This window comes from Primulina tabacum, chromosome 14 (genome assembly GCF_025594145.1).
Source record: "Primulina tabacum isolate GXHZ01 chromosome 14, ASM2559414v2, whole genome shotgun sequence".
NCBI lineage: Eukaryota > Viridiplantae > Streptophyta > Magnoliopsida > Lamiales > Gesneriaceae > Primulina > Primulina tabacum.
In genome coordinates, this window is record NC_134563.1 from 1,338,976 (window position 1) to 1,355,498 (window position 16,523).

The 16,523-nt window shown below is 36.8% G+C and overlaps 3 protein-coding genes across 3 annotated transcripts; 1 reads left to right on the plus strand and 2 right to left on the minus strand.

The window, feature by feature from the left end:
* Positions 1 to 696: 696 nt before the first annotated feature.
* Positions 697 to 6,210, minus strand: LOC142524968 (receptor-like protein EIX1). The gene is made up of 2 exons (XM_075629134.1): positions 5,585 to 6,210; positions 697 to 3,306 (listed from the first exon to the last, which is right to left on the minus strand). Exons 1-2 carry the CDS (start codon positions 6,118 to 6,120, stop codon positions 888 to 890), a joined length of 2,955 nt encoding a protein of 984 aa, XP_075485249.1. The 5' UTR covers positions 6,121 to 6,210; the 3' UTR covers positions 697 to 887.
* Positions 6,211 to 11,543: 5,333 nt separating this feature from the next.
* Positions 11,544 to 13,150, minus strand: LOC142524551 (receptor-like protein EIX2). The gene has a single exon (XM_075628588.1). It carries the CDS (start codon positions 13,093 to 13,095, stop codon positions 11,788 to 11,790), a length of 1,308 nt encoding a protein of 435 aa, XP_075484703.1. The 5' UTR covers positions 13,096 to 13,150; the 3' UTR covers positions 11,544 to 11,787.
* A 659-nt stretch (positions 13,151 to 13,809) lies between these two features.
* Positions 13,810 to 15,708, plus strand: LOC142524969 (uncharacterized). Its single transcript, XM_075629135.1, has one exon. It carries the CDS (start codon positions 13,810 to 13,812, stop codon positions 15,706 to 15,708), a length of 1,899 nt encoding a protein of 632 aa, XP_075485250.1.
* Positions 15,709 to 16,523: the final 815 nt, after the last annotated feature.

Consider the following 16,523-nt stretch of genomic DNA (forward strand, 5'->3'; position numbering starts at 1 on the left):
TTTGAACACCATATTTCATCTAAAACTTGAAACTTTGGTCAAAATATACTATTTTTTTACCAATGCAGATGTATGGCTTGCAAATGATTGTTTGCGGACTATTAGTTATTGGTAAGAATGCATCCATAGCTGCTGTTGAGAAGAATACAGACATGTTTTTGATGGAGTATTTGTCGTTTATCGTTTCAAATGCAAGAAGTTTCACGGATTGAGCAACATTTATGTTTGTGAAGCCAAGTTTCAAGGAACATGCTCGCATGCTTATGGTTGAGGTATTATGAATTATTATCCCTTAGCTCGTTCTTGCCGCAGCGACAGAGGCATGGGGATTACTATCGTGAAATCATTACAAGGCACATTTGCTGCTGCTGCTGCTGGAGGTAAAGCCAAGAAAGGTTCAAAAGGTGGTGCTGCATCAACCGCTCCAAAAGCTCTAACATTGAGCAAAGAAGTGAATTCCACCACGGTTTTTGGTGCCAATATCCTGAGAGATGCATGGGCAAGATCCTAAAATCTTACCAGATTCGGAGTACCCGAATTGGCTGTGGCACTTGTTGGATAAACGCCCGGCTCTCAGCGAGCTACGAAGGAAGGACCTTGAGACTTTTTTCCCCTGAATTTTGTGTTCATTATGATTAAAATCCATCTAGTTGGTAGTGACTTCTTGACATTTTTTTATTGATTTTAATCTGTTTCAGCTGCAAAACCAATCGGATCTCAGCAATTCTTTATTGAAAGTTGAGAAAGATCGTTATGATGAAAAAATTCTAACGTGAGAGAAAAATGAAATGACAGCAAAAAGAAAACACAAACATTCCAAGAAATGAAAATGCGGCACACCTCTCTCTCTACATAGCAAAAGGAAATACAATCTTGCAAAAAAGAAATTATCTAGATCTTCTCACCGCTTTCCGACACAGGCTATCAAAGAAATTGAAATAGGCATATCTCCAAGATTTCCTGAGTAGCAAAGTACCAACAACTCCCCAGAATCCAACAATGAAACCCAACACTATCGTTATGTAAAATTCCTTTAAAAAAGATTGGTTCGGGAAGGCATCACCACTCGCATCGCCTTTGTCTTGTTTTCCATGATCACCCAATGGAGGGTTGGGGCCATCCTCGGGGCACCTTGGCAGAGGGGGGCCGCATAGCCCGATGTTTCCAGCATATGCTGATGCTGAAAAGCCCTGAAGCTGTGTGCCGGGTGGAATTTTACCCGAAAAATTGTTGTTCGACAAGTCGAGAAAGTCCAGGAAAGGTAAATCCCCAAGGCCCATAGGAATCTCTCCCGAAAGTTTGTTTCTTGACAGATCAAGAGATTCCAAGGATTCCATCTGATGAACTGCTGGATCTATGTGTCCTCTCAAATGGTTTCTCGACAAATTCAAAGAAAGCAACCCCTTCATCCGGAAAACATCTGTTGGAATATCTCCCTCTATTTTGTTGCTAGAGAGATCTATGAGTTTAAGAAGATATAGTGTTGTACTGAACTCATACTCACGCCCTTTCAATTGAACAACTATTTTGGCCATTTCTTTGTATAATAGTGGAGGGGAATCAATCATATCACGCACACCATCCGTCAGGCTGCTATTTTTTTGAATCAAATTAGTGAAATTTTCGAAGCAATGGAGGGGGGTTGTTCCTGATAGATTGTTCCTGGAGAGATCTAAAATTCGAATTTGTGTAAGATGACATATTTCTGGAGGGATACTTCCAAAAAAATTATTGCCTCGAATATTCAGATACGCCAATCTTGCATAATCTGTTCCTATCCATGTCGGGATCTTTCCTGTTAACTTGTTTCCTCCAACATCAAGAATTAATAAGAATTTATTATTATTCAAACCAAAGGGCAATTCACCAGAGAAGTTATTATTGCCCAAGAATAGAGCAACTAATCCTCTACCCAAAGAATTTGGGATTTTTCCAGAAAAACTATTGTTGGACAAGTCGAGAATGGTCAAAGACATGTTCTCCCAACAATTAGGAAGTTGCCCGGACAACCGGTTGTTCGAGAGATCGAGTAAGAACAACGCATCATAGTTGGATTTGCACAAGGATGAAATTGTTCCAGAAAATTTATTGTCAGACAGATACAGACGCGTGGTATCGTGGTGAAATAATGGTATGAGACCTGAAAGTTCATTAAAACTTAAATCTAGAGAAGGACGAACAAATACTTTTGATGACAAATCAGGAAGTTTGCCACTAATATGATTATGAGAGAGATTTAAGAATGCTAATCTTGGAAGATAATCCCAAAAACTTTCAGGTAATTCATCTGAAATATTGGCACAAGAGAGATCAAGGTGAGAAACATTACTTAGAGTGTGAACCCATGTTGGGAAACGAGGTCCTAATGAATTGTGAGACAAATCCAATATTTCTAAGTTTTGGAGTTTGGAGAGGTGAGACTCAGAAATTTGGCCTTCTAGTAAATTAAAAGAAACATCCAAAAATTCAAGTTTTGAAAGTTCCCCAACACTTTCAGGCAGTGAACCTGTGATTCGATTGTGCGATAGATCTAAACTTTTCAAACTTCTTAGATTCAGCAGTGAATTTGGAATTCCACCGTCAAATCTATTGCCTGATAGATCAAGATACTCAAGAAAAACAAGTTTATGACCAAATGCATCAGGAATGGGACAATCTAATTTATTATCAGATAGATCAATGCTAACCAAACTTGTGCTAACGTTAAATAACCAATGGAAGGCCAACGAGGTGAGACTACTTACTCCATTTAGATCAAGAAAAGAAAGAGATGAAAAAGTAGAATTGGTATATACATCTACAGAAGATGTATCGTTGGGGAAATCACAACTCATCAAAGACAGTTTCTTCAGAGAAGGGATCATCAATAAGTTTCGGAACATAATGGTTTCCAAGCTTTGAGTAAAACTTGAACCCCAAAACTCAAGATGAAACAAAGAAGAAAGATTAGATAGCCAATCGACGTTCTGGATCACCATCCCGTCATTAAAAAACTCGAGACCAATCACATGGCCATGCATGTCTCTACAACTAACCCCTCTCCAACTGCAACATTCACTTTTGTTTTCTTCACTTCCCCATGACGAAAGATCATTATCTGGATCAATGATTTCTTGCTTGAGTTTGAGCAGAGCATGTTTCTCTTTCTCTATACACCTGATCCCTTCTCCATTTCCGCCTTTCAAAGTGTATATAGAAACAAGAACAAGAAACATAGACAATGATTTAGTATTACATTTTCTATCATCCATTTCTATTCTCTTCAGTTTGGTTGTTAAATAACCTCTAATGCCGCAACAAAGAATTTATAGATAGATCAGTTTGCAGCTAGTCCTCATATCAAAATAATTTGAACTCAATAATTAAACTTATGCCGAGACATATAGAAAAAAAAACCAAAAATATTAATTAAGGTGGACTGACTTATAAGAATGGATGGAAAATTATTGGAGGTGATAGTGATAGAAACGCTAGAAAATTGACTGGGAGAGACATTTGGCTCGTAAGTGGAAGACTAGGCGTTGACGCAGAAAGAAATTTATGGGAGTGGACTGTGGACCCATGGTTCCTGGAGACTGGAGAGAGTCGTATGTGAAGGTTTAATCTTCAGTTCTATTAACATTTCACGGAATGATGGTGGTAATTATTGTCAATTTTTACAAAAAAATCTACCAAAATTCAGATTTTTTAAGTCTTGAGCGTATATATCCCTAAACATGTATAGACAAGAGTGCGTGTGTTTAAGATTTGAAAACATATGGATATGTTTGTTAAAGATTTTAAAACATGAGTAGATCATTGTTTTTCATGAGAGTTTTTAGCAATCTTTCGTGCTTGTATATAACATAATTTACTCAATGATTAATATTATTTTGTTCAAATTTTGGTTTCGGTACATTATCTTTTCATAGTTGGCTATTTTGGTCAATTTTCGCCGAGACTGATTATACTTGAATATTAAGCGACATCCTAATGAAAATGTATATGAAATTACCTGCAATTTGAACGATTCTTTACTAAATCTACGGCCTAAAATAACAATGATACCAGCTTGTTATAACACCATATATATATTTACCACTAATTTCCAATCAAAGCCAAAATACATCATGTTTTTCCTCAAATTTCGAAATAAATCATTATAGCCTTTATTCAACTCGAAACTTTATTTAAAAAATGTATTTACCCGGGTTCTGCCTGGCGTAGACAGATTCTCCAGTCCCTAATTTTGAATTACAAGTTTTTCCTATTCTTCGTATCTTTTTCCTTTACATTATATGAACCAATGGAATTTTTTTTTCAAAAAGATCAAAAAAATTGTCCCATTTATCTTTTCTTGATATATCAATGGACTTGTTGAAGAGAAGAATCATATATCGAGACAGTAGGATGTGTGGTTTTGAAGACTATCTGTCAATTTGAAGATTTCCTTTACAGTCAACAATCAAAGTCGAATTGAATAGAGAATTTTTTTTGTCCCAGTTTCATTTTAAGTAATTTCATTCGGATAAATTAGCTAATATATTAATGAATATGCCAAAAGAAAGATCAACTATTTATTCATCTTTTCAATCTTGTGTATTCCAATATTCTTCGAGACCAATGAACTCACGAGAGTCTCTTTGGACATTGATGATACCCTTGGGATAGCCCGGGTTATGCCCGAGTCATTGACGATTCTTGTGCCCGGAGCATGGACGACCCAGGATACTGGATGGATGGCCAGAATCAGGACAAGTCGGCACGAAGGGTCATCAGGAGCCGGGCGGGTGAATGCCCGGGACGTCTCCTCCCCGGGCAACCGGACGTCCGGGCTCTCGTTCAAGCTCCCGGGAACTTTCTACTCGGGCCACCTCGATATGAGCACCGCACTCGAGTATACTAGCAGAATAGGATGTGGGCGATTGTCCCATCTCTGACACCAGGCCGATGGGTTGACAAAATCAGATGGGCTGGATGTGACCAGTATGAGATTTGACATGTCAGAATATACGGTGTGCTCAGCCGTTCTACTATAATTAGTAGGTAGCACGGAGAACGAGGTCATCATTACTTCTCCTACTATAAATATCAGGTTCTCTCTTTACATTTACATTCATTCTTCCACATCAATCTCACAACCATCACTTGGTTACATTGGTTTCTTGGCTTGAATCATTCACTGACTTAAGCATCGAAGTGGCCACGCCGGACACCTCTCCGGCGCCCATTCACGAGTTCATCTCCCTGTCTGCAGGTCACAGTGGAAGCAATAGCTCACAGATCCATCTACCTTGCTCATTTTCCTGAACAACATTATTGATTCGATCTGGTGGAGCACCCGACCCTGCTCATCCATTTCACCAGGATCGCACCAGACATGAATAATATTTAGCTTTCATGTGGACAAACGAATGTAATTCTTCAACACTAGATATTCGACGCCACGGAAACAATCTGGATCATGTCTGAATATTGTGCAGATGTTGAAGTCTGAAACCAAAATCCATATTCAGAGACAATGAATGATGTTGTTATGGACTATAAGCGTGCTTCAATTAATTGATGGCAAATAAAATTCTAATGTGAGACAAAGTGAAAATACCTCAATCTTCTCCAGTATAGAGCTGCTTTCAAGCACACATAATCATGGATCCGGTCAAAGAAATTAAAATATGCAAATCTCCACGATTTTTTGACTAGCAAAGTACCAATAACACCCCAGAATCCAACAATGAAACCCAAGACTATGGTTATGTAAAACTCCTGTATAAGAGATTGGTTACTGAAGGCATCGCCATCGCCATCGCCATCGTCAAGTTTTCCATGATGACCGGATGGAGGGGGCTCATTGCCGGGGCAAGTTGGGAGAGGGGATCCGCATAGTCCAATATTTCCTGCATATGTTGATGCGTTGAAGCCCTGAAGTTGGATGCCGGATGGTATTTCACCTGAAAAATTGTTGTTTGACAAGTCCAGAATTTCCAGGAAAGGTAAAGCCCCAAGGCTGGCAGGAATCTCGCCGGAGAGTTGGTTTCCAGAGAGATCAAGACATTCCAAGGCTTCCATTTGTTGAATTGTTGAATTTATACCGCCTCTTAAATGGTTTCTTGACAAATTCAAATAGACTAATCCCTCCATCTGAAAAATCTCTATAGGAATATTTCCCTCTATCCTATTGCAAGAAAGATCTATTAACGTGGGAAGATAAAATGGTTTACTGCCCTCATACTCAAATTCCAGATAAACATTTGCCCACACAACACGACAGGCCGATGCTCTTCCCCATTTCTAAAGTAACTTCTCAGCATTAATTCATCTTTAAATTGTTTTTCATTGAAAAAAATGTTGGGAAAACTACGCGATTTTTGTTCATTAAATCGAAGTTGTAAATACTAAGTTTGTCAAAGCTATCTATGTATCAAGAATTAAATAATATGAAAATCGAAAAAAAAAATTTATGTCGACGACGAATCACATCAAATCGATATTGTCTTGAACTTGTGACGAGTTTAAGCATCTGATCAAAACTACGAAAGATCTCGAAGATAAAAAGCATGATCTCTCCAATTCACTCTCGTTCTCTAGCTACTGTACATTTTTAGAAAACACTCTTGAAGTTTGAGAGGATTTCACTCGCTTTCTCCTTCGATTTTTTCTATAGAATTCGGGATGATCAAAGTTCTTCTTCCCACTCTTCTGATCAACATTATATACTTGGATTGTGCAAAGGAATATGCCAATCCAATGGTTACATGTTCTCCAGTGTTGCCAATTATTAGAGCCTCCGACAAACTAACCATAAGTTAGTTTTTTTTATTTGTATCCTTAAAAAACTTATGATATTCCATAATAGCCTTTGATTATTTTGATTGAGTAAACTTTTACATCAAATCTATAGCTTGTCCATCTTACTTTTGGAATTAGAAAGTTGAAATGGTAGAATATTATACATGAATATCTCAGTTTTCTTAATTTTAGATCTAGGAGTTCTTCAGAAATAAAGTTATATTTTATTCAGCTTTCATGTTAAATTCTACCGTTGTCACCACTTTTCTGAGTTTCATGTTTTTAACTCTTTCTATTTTAATATTTTTTTTCCTTTTTGTGGTTATTTATTTTTACTAGCATGAAGCACGTGTGGTACACAGAAAAACCAACTATTTAATAAAAATTTAATTTTCTAAAAAAACAATTTGAATCATTTTTTTATTTATCTTGATTTAATCTCTTGTTATATTACATGATAAATTAATTAAGAACTTATATAACTTACTTCCAAAAATTTTTCTCAAATTAAAATTCAATATGTTGATTTTATGTTATATAACAAATGATAATGAGCATAATATATACAACAAAATGAACTGAAATAAATTTAAAAAATATATATCCAAACACCATGTATAAGGCAGAATAACATAAAAATCAACCAAATTATGGATTTTATCAATACATAAATCATAATTTACATAATTGAAGCACACTAAGAACAAATAATTATTAATTTAAAATTCTCATGACTAACTCATCAAAACAATATAAAAACTAATAAATTAATAATATTGATAGTAAAATATAACTCATAATATTCAATTTAAATAATATTTAACAGATTATTTTTTTCACCTTTGTTTTTATAATTCTATATCACGTATTATTAATTTTATCTAAAAATCTATCTTTTATAGACTAACATTGATTACTATTGATTTCTAGTTAAATACAATCTTAAAATAATAAATAAATCAATATATGTAATAAAATACACATTCAGATAAGATTTTATGATAAATATCAAATAAACTCATACAATGATTATTAAATACAAATTTTAAATTATTGATATGATTTTCACCATTAAAATTTTAAATATAACCGAAGAAATAAAATTTAATTAAAAAATGCTATTTTTTATTTGTTGAATTAGTTAGTTTGATTTCCAAGTAATTAAATAAATATGTTAAAATATTATATGTAAAAGCTCTAGTAATTAGTATTTTGATAAATGTTAAATAATGATCATTGTAATTATATTTATTATAAGGACTATGTCATATATTTTTTTATAGTAGAAAATAACTTATGTGTCTTTTAGTCACTTATCAATATCTCTTTTCATGTATTACATATTTAGGGTTTTGATTTTTTATTGATTTTGACGATCAAATCTATGTAATTTTTTTGTTATACAATGTAATAAAATCAAAATCAAAATTATATATGTATTACATTAAATTTTCTTATGTATAGTTATTATTTTACTTGAAAGAAAAAATAGATGCAGATATATAAATTTTTTACAATCAAGTAATTTTCATATACATGTTAATAAAAAATTATTAATATATATATATATATATATATATAATTTATATTTTTCATCAAACATTCAGATTTGAATCATTGTTATTTTTTTATGTATTTGTGTGTGCTTAGTTCTTATTTATATATACATTGGACATTTCAAACTATTTATTTTCGATGATTCAATTTTTTTATATCAAATAGGTCGTAGTATTAAATATTTGGAATCATAACTTGTTTTAGAGTTATAATATAATCAAATTATATGCAATATTTTTGGCGCTTAATTGAATGTGAAATTTGTTATTTTCTTATTGTTGATTTTTTGATTTTTAAAAAATTTCATAAATAATAAAAAAATTAAAAAAACAATATATATAAATTGAAAATTATAAATCAAAAGATCTCATATTATCAAATTTTTTGATCGAAATTATAAATTTGTTTGATATATAATTTTTTTTTAAAGTGCTGCTATAATCTATTTTTTAACATCGAATAAAATAGTTATACAAGATGTGAGACAGTAAAGCTAATTTTTTAACAACTATGCCTTAAAATTTATATATTATGATAGCTGATTTTGGAACTGAAACCAAAAAAATATTTTATTTTTGATTTTGGTTCCAATCTTCTTGAAAAGCAAGGTCGAGAGTAGACGTTTCAAATATCATTAAATTTTGTATATTGAAATTATAAATTTGTCTGATATATAAATTTTTTTTAAAAAAAATTCTATTAAAACCTTTAAATTCCTTATTATAGCTACATTTCTGAATTCTTATAAGAGATCCATATTTTATCAGACTATTAATATATTAACATATATAAATTCTCTTAAATAATTTATTAAACTATTTATTTTCAATTATTTGTTAAAAAACCATAAAATATGTAAGTATTAAACCTCATATTAGCATATTATTCTATATGTATTATGTTATTCTACTATTGCATATATAGTTAATTTTTTCATGTCTTTTCTTGTGATACTATAAATTTATTATTTAATTAAAAATTGTACCAAAAATATAATTATAAAATTACATTAGAATCATAAAAAAAACATGTAGAGATAAAATTAAAAGGATAAAATATTTAATGTAATATAAAGATGTATTATTTGAGAAAATTAATATAAAAATTATTATAAATTACTACAATCAATAAATAGTGTAGTGATAATTCATTAGCGTTTGTGAATTTTACATATATCCTTATTGAGTATTTGGATTTATATTGACAAGGAGATCATTTTTATTTTTTCATAATTAAAAACAAAGCACATGATCTACACTTGGTTTTTCGACATCTCCACCGGCTTTTCACTTGGGCTGCGCTTCTCTTTGGCGTGAGAACTACCCCTTGTTTTCTTACAGTCAAGTCCAACTTTATATTCTTATCTGCTCTCTGTCACTAAAGTTTAATCCTGTCGGCAGGGGCGGAGGTAGATCCTCTTAGCCCGGGTGGTCCAAATTTTAAAAAAAAAATTTATATGTAAATTTTTGTATAATTTTGAATAAAGTTGGTATTATCCCGGGTAGATCAATTTAAAATATTAAAGGATGTTAGAGTTTAAAATTATAGCCCGGATAACACCATATTCATGGCTCCGCCACTGCCTGTCAATCTCCATTTTCCTGTCTATTGCCACTGCTTTTACATTATTGTTGCTACTCACTTTTGTTGCATGAGTTTTAGGGGCTTGATTAATTTAATTCTCGTCCATTTACAAAGTGGCCTAGCCATGCACCAGATGTCTTGGCTTATGGGACAATGAATTGATATGAATAATATAAGCTCAGAGTTGAGATATGTTTGACAGATTTTCATATTATTTCTAAGTCTGAAATACGTACATGAATAAAATAAATTTATTTGTATTTTAAGTTATGAAAAATAAATGAGGTCACACATGAAAAATATAATTTCAAAGTGGTGTTGTTTAATATATGTTAGTAACTTAACTTTTGCAAGTGTTCTGCCTTAAGTTGTATTTCAAGTTATGAGCCTTGTTCTGTTCCATGAGACATTACTGATGCCTACATGTTTTTTTCTACCAAATACTTTAATGCATTCAGCCCCATTCTTCGACTTGTGTTATGTAGTTATGGATTCACAAATGCCTTGGGCAGATATATATGTTCTGATTCTAATTGTCAGATGTATTCACGATCACTATCACAACCACTATCACAACCATTATCACAAACATCTCAAATCATTGATGCTAGTAGACAACAAACTACGAGGGTAGATTGCGAAAGCGAATTGGGATTTATTAGAATATGCGTAGAGGAGCTCGAAGCAGGGAATAGGCCTGGTACTCATTTTAACAAGATTGGCTGGAAAAATTTGATTACTAATCGTAAATATTCAAAGATACCATTAAAAGATTGTTAGGATAGCTTGAAGAAAGAATGAAGTATTTGGAAAACATTATTGAGAAGAGAGACTGGGCTAAGTTGGAACCAGGGACAGTGAACCGTGGATGCTGCTTCTGAGTGGTGGCAATGGAAGATACAAGTGAGTTTAAAAAGGATGGCACTTTTGTGATATATTTCAGCGTTTTAGTACTTATTTATTTAACACATGCTTACGTGATTTTATGCTTTTATTAGGCACATCCTGAAGCTGCCAAATTCAGAGAGCGAGGACCTTTGCTAGTACATGATCAAGATTTATTATTTTCAGATGTTGTACCTACAGGGAACAGTGTGTAGGCATCAAGCTCTGGATTATGCCACCACACTTACAAGATGAGCCCGAAGATGATATTAATATACATTCGAGTGAGGTTAATGGACCTGACATCTACCATACAACTCACACACAGCAAACCAACATTGGAAAGTGGATCATCTAGAAGAAACAACCTCAGAAGCAACCCGTTTTCTACTCCCATCAGTCATAAAAAGCAAAAGAAAACATCAACTGCAGAAAAAATTGTGAGGTGTCTAGAGCAGAGGGTTAATACAATAGAGATTTAATCACAATCATCTCGCGTGTCAACTGACAGAGTGGGATAGTGCGCTATCGAAGACTGCATGTTGGTTTTAGGTTGTATGTCTAGTTTGTGGATGTATGCAACACGGTTGTTTTTGAAACCTGTTGTCGGAGAGTTATTTTTAACAATCAAGAGAGATGACTTACGGCTGAAGTGGTTGCAGGATCAGATGGAAAGGGACATGACAGCTTTCAACATTAATAAACTGATCTTGACGACCATTAAAATTCTAATGTAAGGAAAAATAAAATGACAGCAAAAAGAAAATTTTAAGAAATTAAAAAAAGGCATGCCTCAACATATGTAGTGAAAGGAGATACAATCATGCTATAATAAACTACCTTAACCTTCTCATGTACATATGATCCTGTCAAAGAAACTAAAATAAGCATATCTCCACGGTTTACAAAGTAGCAGGGTACCAATAATTCCCCAGAACCCAACAATGAAACCCAAGACAATAGTTATGTAAAACTCCTTTAAGAAAGATTGCTTCATGAAGGCATCATCATCGTTCTCGTCGCTATTATGACCGGACAAAGGATCGGGTAATCCTCAGGGCACATTGGTAGAGGGGGGCCACATAGTCCGATATTTCCGGCATACAATGATGCATTAAAGCCCTGAAGTTGTGTTCCAGATGGAATTTTGCCTGAAAAATCGTTGTTTGACAAGTTGAGAAAAGCCAAGAAAGGTAAAGTCCCAAGGCCCGTAGGAATCTCCCCCGAGAGTTGGTTTCTGGACACATCTAGGCATTCCAACGACTCCATTTGATGAATTGCTGGGTCTATATTTCCTTTCAAATGGTTTCTTGACAGATTCAAATAAACCAATCCCTCCATCTGGAAAATCTCCTTAGGAATATTTCCCTCTATTCTGTTGCTAGAGAGATCTATGAGTGTAAGAAGATAAAGTGTTTTACTGTACTCAAACAAACGCCCTTTCCATTGAACAACTACCTTGTCCACCACGTTGTAAACTATTGGATAAGAATAACCTGAAGCCAAATCACCATACGGTGTTCTGCTACTTTTCTGAACAAAATTAGTGAAATTTTTGAAGCAATGGAGGGGGATTCTTCCTGATAGATTGTTCCTGGAGAGGTCTAAGATTTGAATTTGTGTAAGATAACATAGTTCTGGAGGAATACTTCCAAAAAAATTATTGCCTCGAATATTGAGAATCACCAAGCTTGCAAGATTTGTTCCAATCCATGCCGGGATATTTCCTGTTAACTTGTTACTTCCAACATCAAGAACTTCCAATGACCCACTATTTTTTAAACTGGACGGTAATTCACCAGATAAGCTATTGTTGAACAAGTGCAGAGTCATTGGTGATGCATAGCCCAAAGTATCTGGAATTTCACCAGAAAATTTATTGTTCGACAAGTCGAGAATGTCCACCACCGTGTTCTCCCAGCAGTTAGGAAGTTGTCCTGACAACTGGTTGTTTGAAAAATCCAGTAAGCCGAGCTCATCATATTTGGACTTGCACAAGAATGATATTGATCCAAAAAAGTTATTATTGGAGAGATACAAACACGTGGTATTGGGGTGAAACGATGGTATGAGACCTGCAAATTCATTAAAACTTAAATCTACCAAAGGATGACCAGATAATTTGGATGATAAATCAGGAAGTCTGCCACTAATCTGGTTATGAGAGAGATTCAAGAATTCTAGCCTAGGAAGAGAATCCCAAAACCATTCAGGTAACTCATCTGAAATATTAGCGCTAGAGAGATCAAGCTGGGAAACTTTACTTTGTGTTCGAAACCATGTCGGGAAACGAGGTCCCATCTTGCAAGAAGCTAGCTTTAAGAATTCCAATTGGAAAGGAGGATCCCAATCGGGGGTCAAGTTGAATACTGATACCCCTGTAAAAGTCCGAGTTAATGATGACCCATTTCCGGGTTAATGATGACCCGGGTTATCGGTTGAATAGCCCGGATCAGAAGCCAACTGTCCGAGTACTTTTCCTCCACCCGGTCTCTCATACAGGTACCCAGGTAACCAACTACCCAGGCCACCTCGAGAATTGCACCACACTCGAGTGTGATCGATACAGGCAGTCTAATCTGTCAGAACCACTTGGGTTTGGAGTGTCCGAGAAGTCATCAGAAGCTAGTATGGTAAACCGACTTAGTAGGTAGTGTGATAATCGAGGTAACTACTCATTCTTCCACTATAAATAGCAGTTATTAAAGTCATTTAATGATTCTGAAATCTTTGAACTAAAAGCAGTTACATATTTTCCCTCAAATATTGCTTGTGTTCATTTAAAAGCCTGCTGACTTAAGCATCGGAGTGGCCACGCCGGACATCCCTCCGGCGCCCATTCACGAGTTACTTTCTTGTTTGCAGGTGTTGATCTAAGCCATTATCTTCACTCAAATTCCCAAACACTATAAATTATTGATTTGGTCCGTTGGAGCCCCGTACCCGGCTAACCCATTTTAACGAGATCACATCATTGGCGCCGTCTATGGGAATCACTGAGTTCGAGACGTTGATATGGCTCGTACGAGAAGAACCAACCAGGGTAATTCTCACGCCCAGGGTGATGGGGGACAAACTTCAAGACAAGCCGATGTTAATAACATTGGAACAAACCTCATTACCCTGACCCCTGAAGAGTTAAAGAAAATGACGGTCGATGCCGTCGTGCTAGCTATGGCCAGGAAGGAGGTCTCTCACCCTGTCACACCACCCGGTGATAAACTGGGTGATAGACAGGGACATGAGCAGGGATTTGAGCAGGAGCAGGGGCAGGGAAGGAGGGATAACGAGATGGTAGGAGAAGACGAGGGATCCAGCGCTGGGTCCAAATCTCCTACCGTGGCAGAGGAATTGTTGGAATTAAGGCAGAAGATGAAGGTCTTGGAAGGACAGTTGGAAAGACGGAGCGTTGCCCAGGCAGTCCCGAGAGGATGCCCGTTTTCTGATATCATCGTCCGGGAGCCTCTTCCTAGAAATTTCAAATCTGCGAAGGTGAAAGACTATGATGGCAATGCAGACCCGGAGGAACACCTAGCCAGGTTTGAAAATATGGCCATGTTGCACTGTTACACTGATAGAATCAAGTGCAAGGTGTTCCTAACAACACTGGTGGATTCAGCTCAGAGGTGGTTCGAAGGCTTGACTTCCCAAAGTATCAGTTCCTTTGGAGACTTCCAGAAGGTGTTTTTACACCATTTTAGCAGCAGTAAAAAGTACAAAAAGACTGCTTTTAGTCTTTTTGAAGTTAAGCAGAACCCGGAAGAGAGTTTAAGGGCCTATATCAGAAGATTCAACAGAGTGGCCCTAGACGTCCCTACTTGTGCCACTGAAACAAAGACTACTGCATTCACCCAGGGTTTGAGAGAGGGTGAATTCTTCAAGTCACTGACTAAGAAGGTGCCGGGAGATTTCGAGGATCTATTGTCGCGATCAGAAAAATATATCAATATGGAGGAGGCCCAGAAACAGAAGATGGAGGCTGTGAGAAAGGAAAAAGGAGACCGGATGTCTAAGCCCGAGGAGAGGGGACAGAAAAGAGGCAATACAGGGCACTTTTCTCACCACGTGCCTCTGAAAATTGCTCGGGAGAGGGAAGTGCAGGAGTGCAGCAGAGATTTGGCCCCGGATCATCAGTTATCCCGGCCAGAAAAGAGTGGATTTTGCTCTTTTCACAAAGTGTGCCACCATAACACTGAAAACTGCAAGGCACTAAAGGGGAATTATGTCTCACCCTCCATCCCGGGACCCAGTAACAATAGCCAGAGGCCGAGAGTGCCACCTTGGACATCTCGGCCACCAGGATCCAGCGCCCGAAGAGGAAGTGTGAGGAATATCCCGAGGATTGAGCCCAGTAGAAGAAGGGAGCCTGAGCCCGAGAGAAAAAAGAATTCGCCCCCTGCCACAGGAATGATCAAAATGATATTAGGAGGCTCTACTGATGGAGACTCTAACCGGGCAAGGAAGGGGAGAAGCAGGAGGGAATGTTTGGAGGTAGAGGGAGCAAGAAAGAATGAGGCGATCATTAGTTTTGGCCCGGAAGATTTGAGAGGGGTGAATCTGCCCCACAACGACGCCCTGGTGATCCAAGCCCGAGTGGCGAATTATGATATTCTACGGGTCTTTGTGGACTCAGGCAGCTCTGTAAATGTAATTTTTAAAGATGCCTTTGTACAGATGGATTTGCAGAGCTACCACCTAGAGGCTGTGGAGACTGCCCTCTTTGGTTTTGTTGGCCATATGGTTTACCCGGAAGGGGAGATCATGTTGCCATTAACATTGGGTTCTCAAGATCTTAAGAGGACGGTGATGACTTCATTCACCGTAGTGGATTCCCCGTCATCATATAATATCATTTTGGGGAGACCGGCTATGAACGAATTGAGAGCCGTAGCATCCACATACCACCAAAGATAAAATTTTCAGTAGGAGCTCGGGTGGGAGAAGTCCGAGGAGATCAGCCATCCTCTCGAAAATGCTATGTGGAGGCAGTCCGGGCTGATCAGAGTAGAACAAGGAAGGAAGGGAAGAAGGCAAGGGTGGACGGGGAAAGAACGATGGGGAGAGGAGAGGTGCATTTTGTGGCAGAAGAAGAACAAGAAGTAATAGAAATCGGACCGGGCCAGCAAATCCGGGTGGCCCGAGATCTCAGTATATCCACTCGGAACACCAATTGAACATCCTCCCGGGATCTCACCCAGTAAAACAAAAAAAGAGGCACTTTGGCCCTGAAAAGGACAAAGTGATTGATGCGCAAATTAAGGAGCTTCTGAAAGCTGGCCACATTTGGGAAATTCAATTCCCCACATGGCTTTCGAATGTGGTCTTGGTACCCAAATCTACCGGGAGGTGGCGCATGTGTGTAGACTTCCGCTATCTCAACAAGGCGTGCCCCAAAGATCATTATCCTCTGCCCAGGATTGATCAGCTGGTGGATTCCACCTCGGGCTATGAATTGCTAAGTTTCATGGACGCATACCAGGGGTACCATCAAATCCCCCTGGCTAAAAATGATCAAGACAAAGCCAGCTTCATCACCTCGGGAGGTACATTTTGTTATATTGTAATGCCTTTCGGGTTGAAGAATGCAGGGGCTACTTACCAGCGTCTGATGGATAAAGTCTTTGAGAAGCAGCTGGGACAGAATGTGGAAGTCTATGTGGATGATATTCTATCCAAATCCCGGGAGGGTGCCAGCTTTATTAGTGATCTAGAAGAAACTTTTGCCACTC

Coding starts and splice junctions, on each gene's coding strand:
- LOC142524968 (XM_075629134.1), bottom strand. CDS start 6,120: ATGGAGGGATTAGTCTATTTGAATTTGTCAAGAAACCATTTAAGAGGC. Junction 3,307..5,584: donor CTATACTGGAGAAGATTGAG/GTATTTTCACTT, acceptor GATCTATCTATA/AATTCTTTGTTGCGGCATTA.
- LOC142524551 (XM_075628588.1), bottom strand. CDS start 13,095: ATGGGACCTCGTTTCCCGACATGGTTTCGAACACAAAGTAAAGTTTCC.
- LOC142524969 (XM_075629135.1), top strand. CDS start 13,810: ATGGCTCGTACGAGAAGAACCAACCAGGGTAATTCTCACGCCCAGGGT.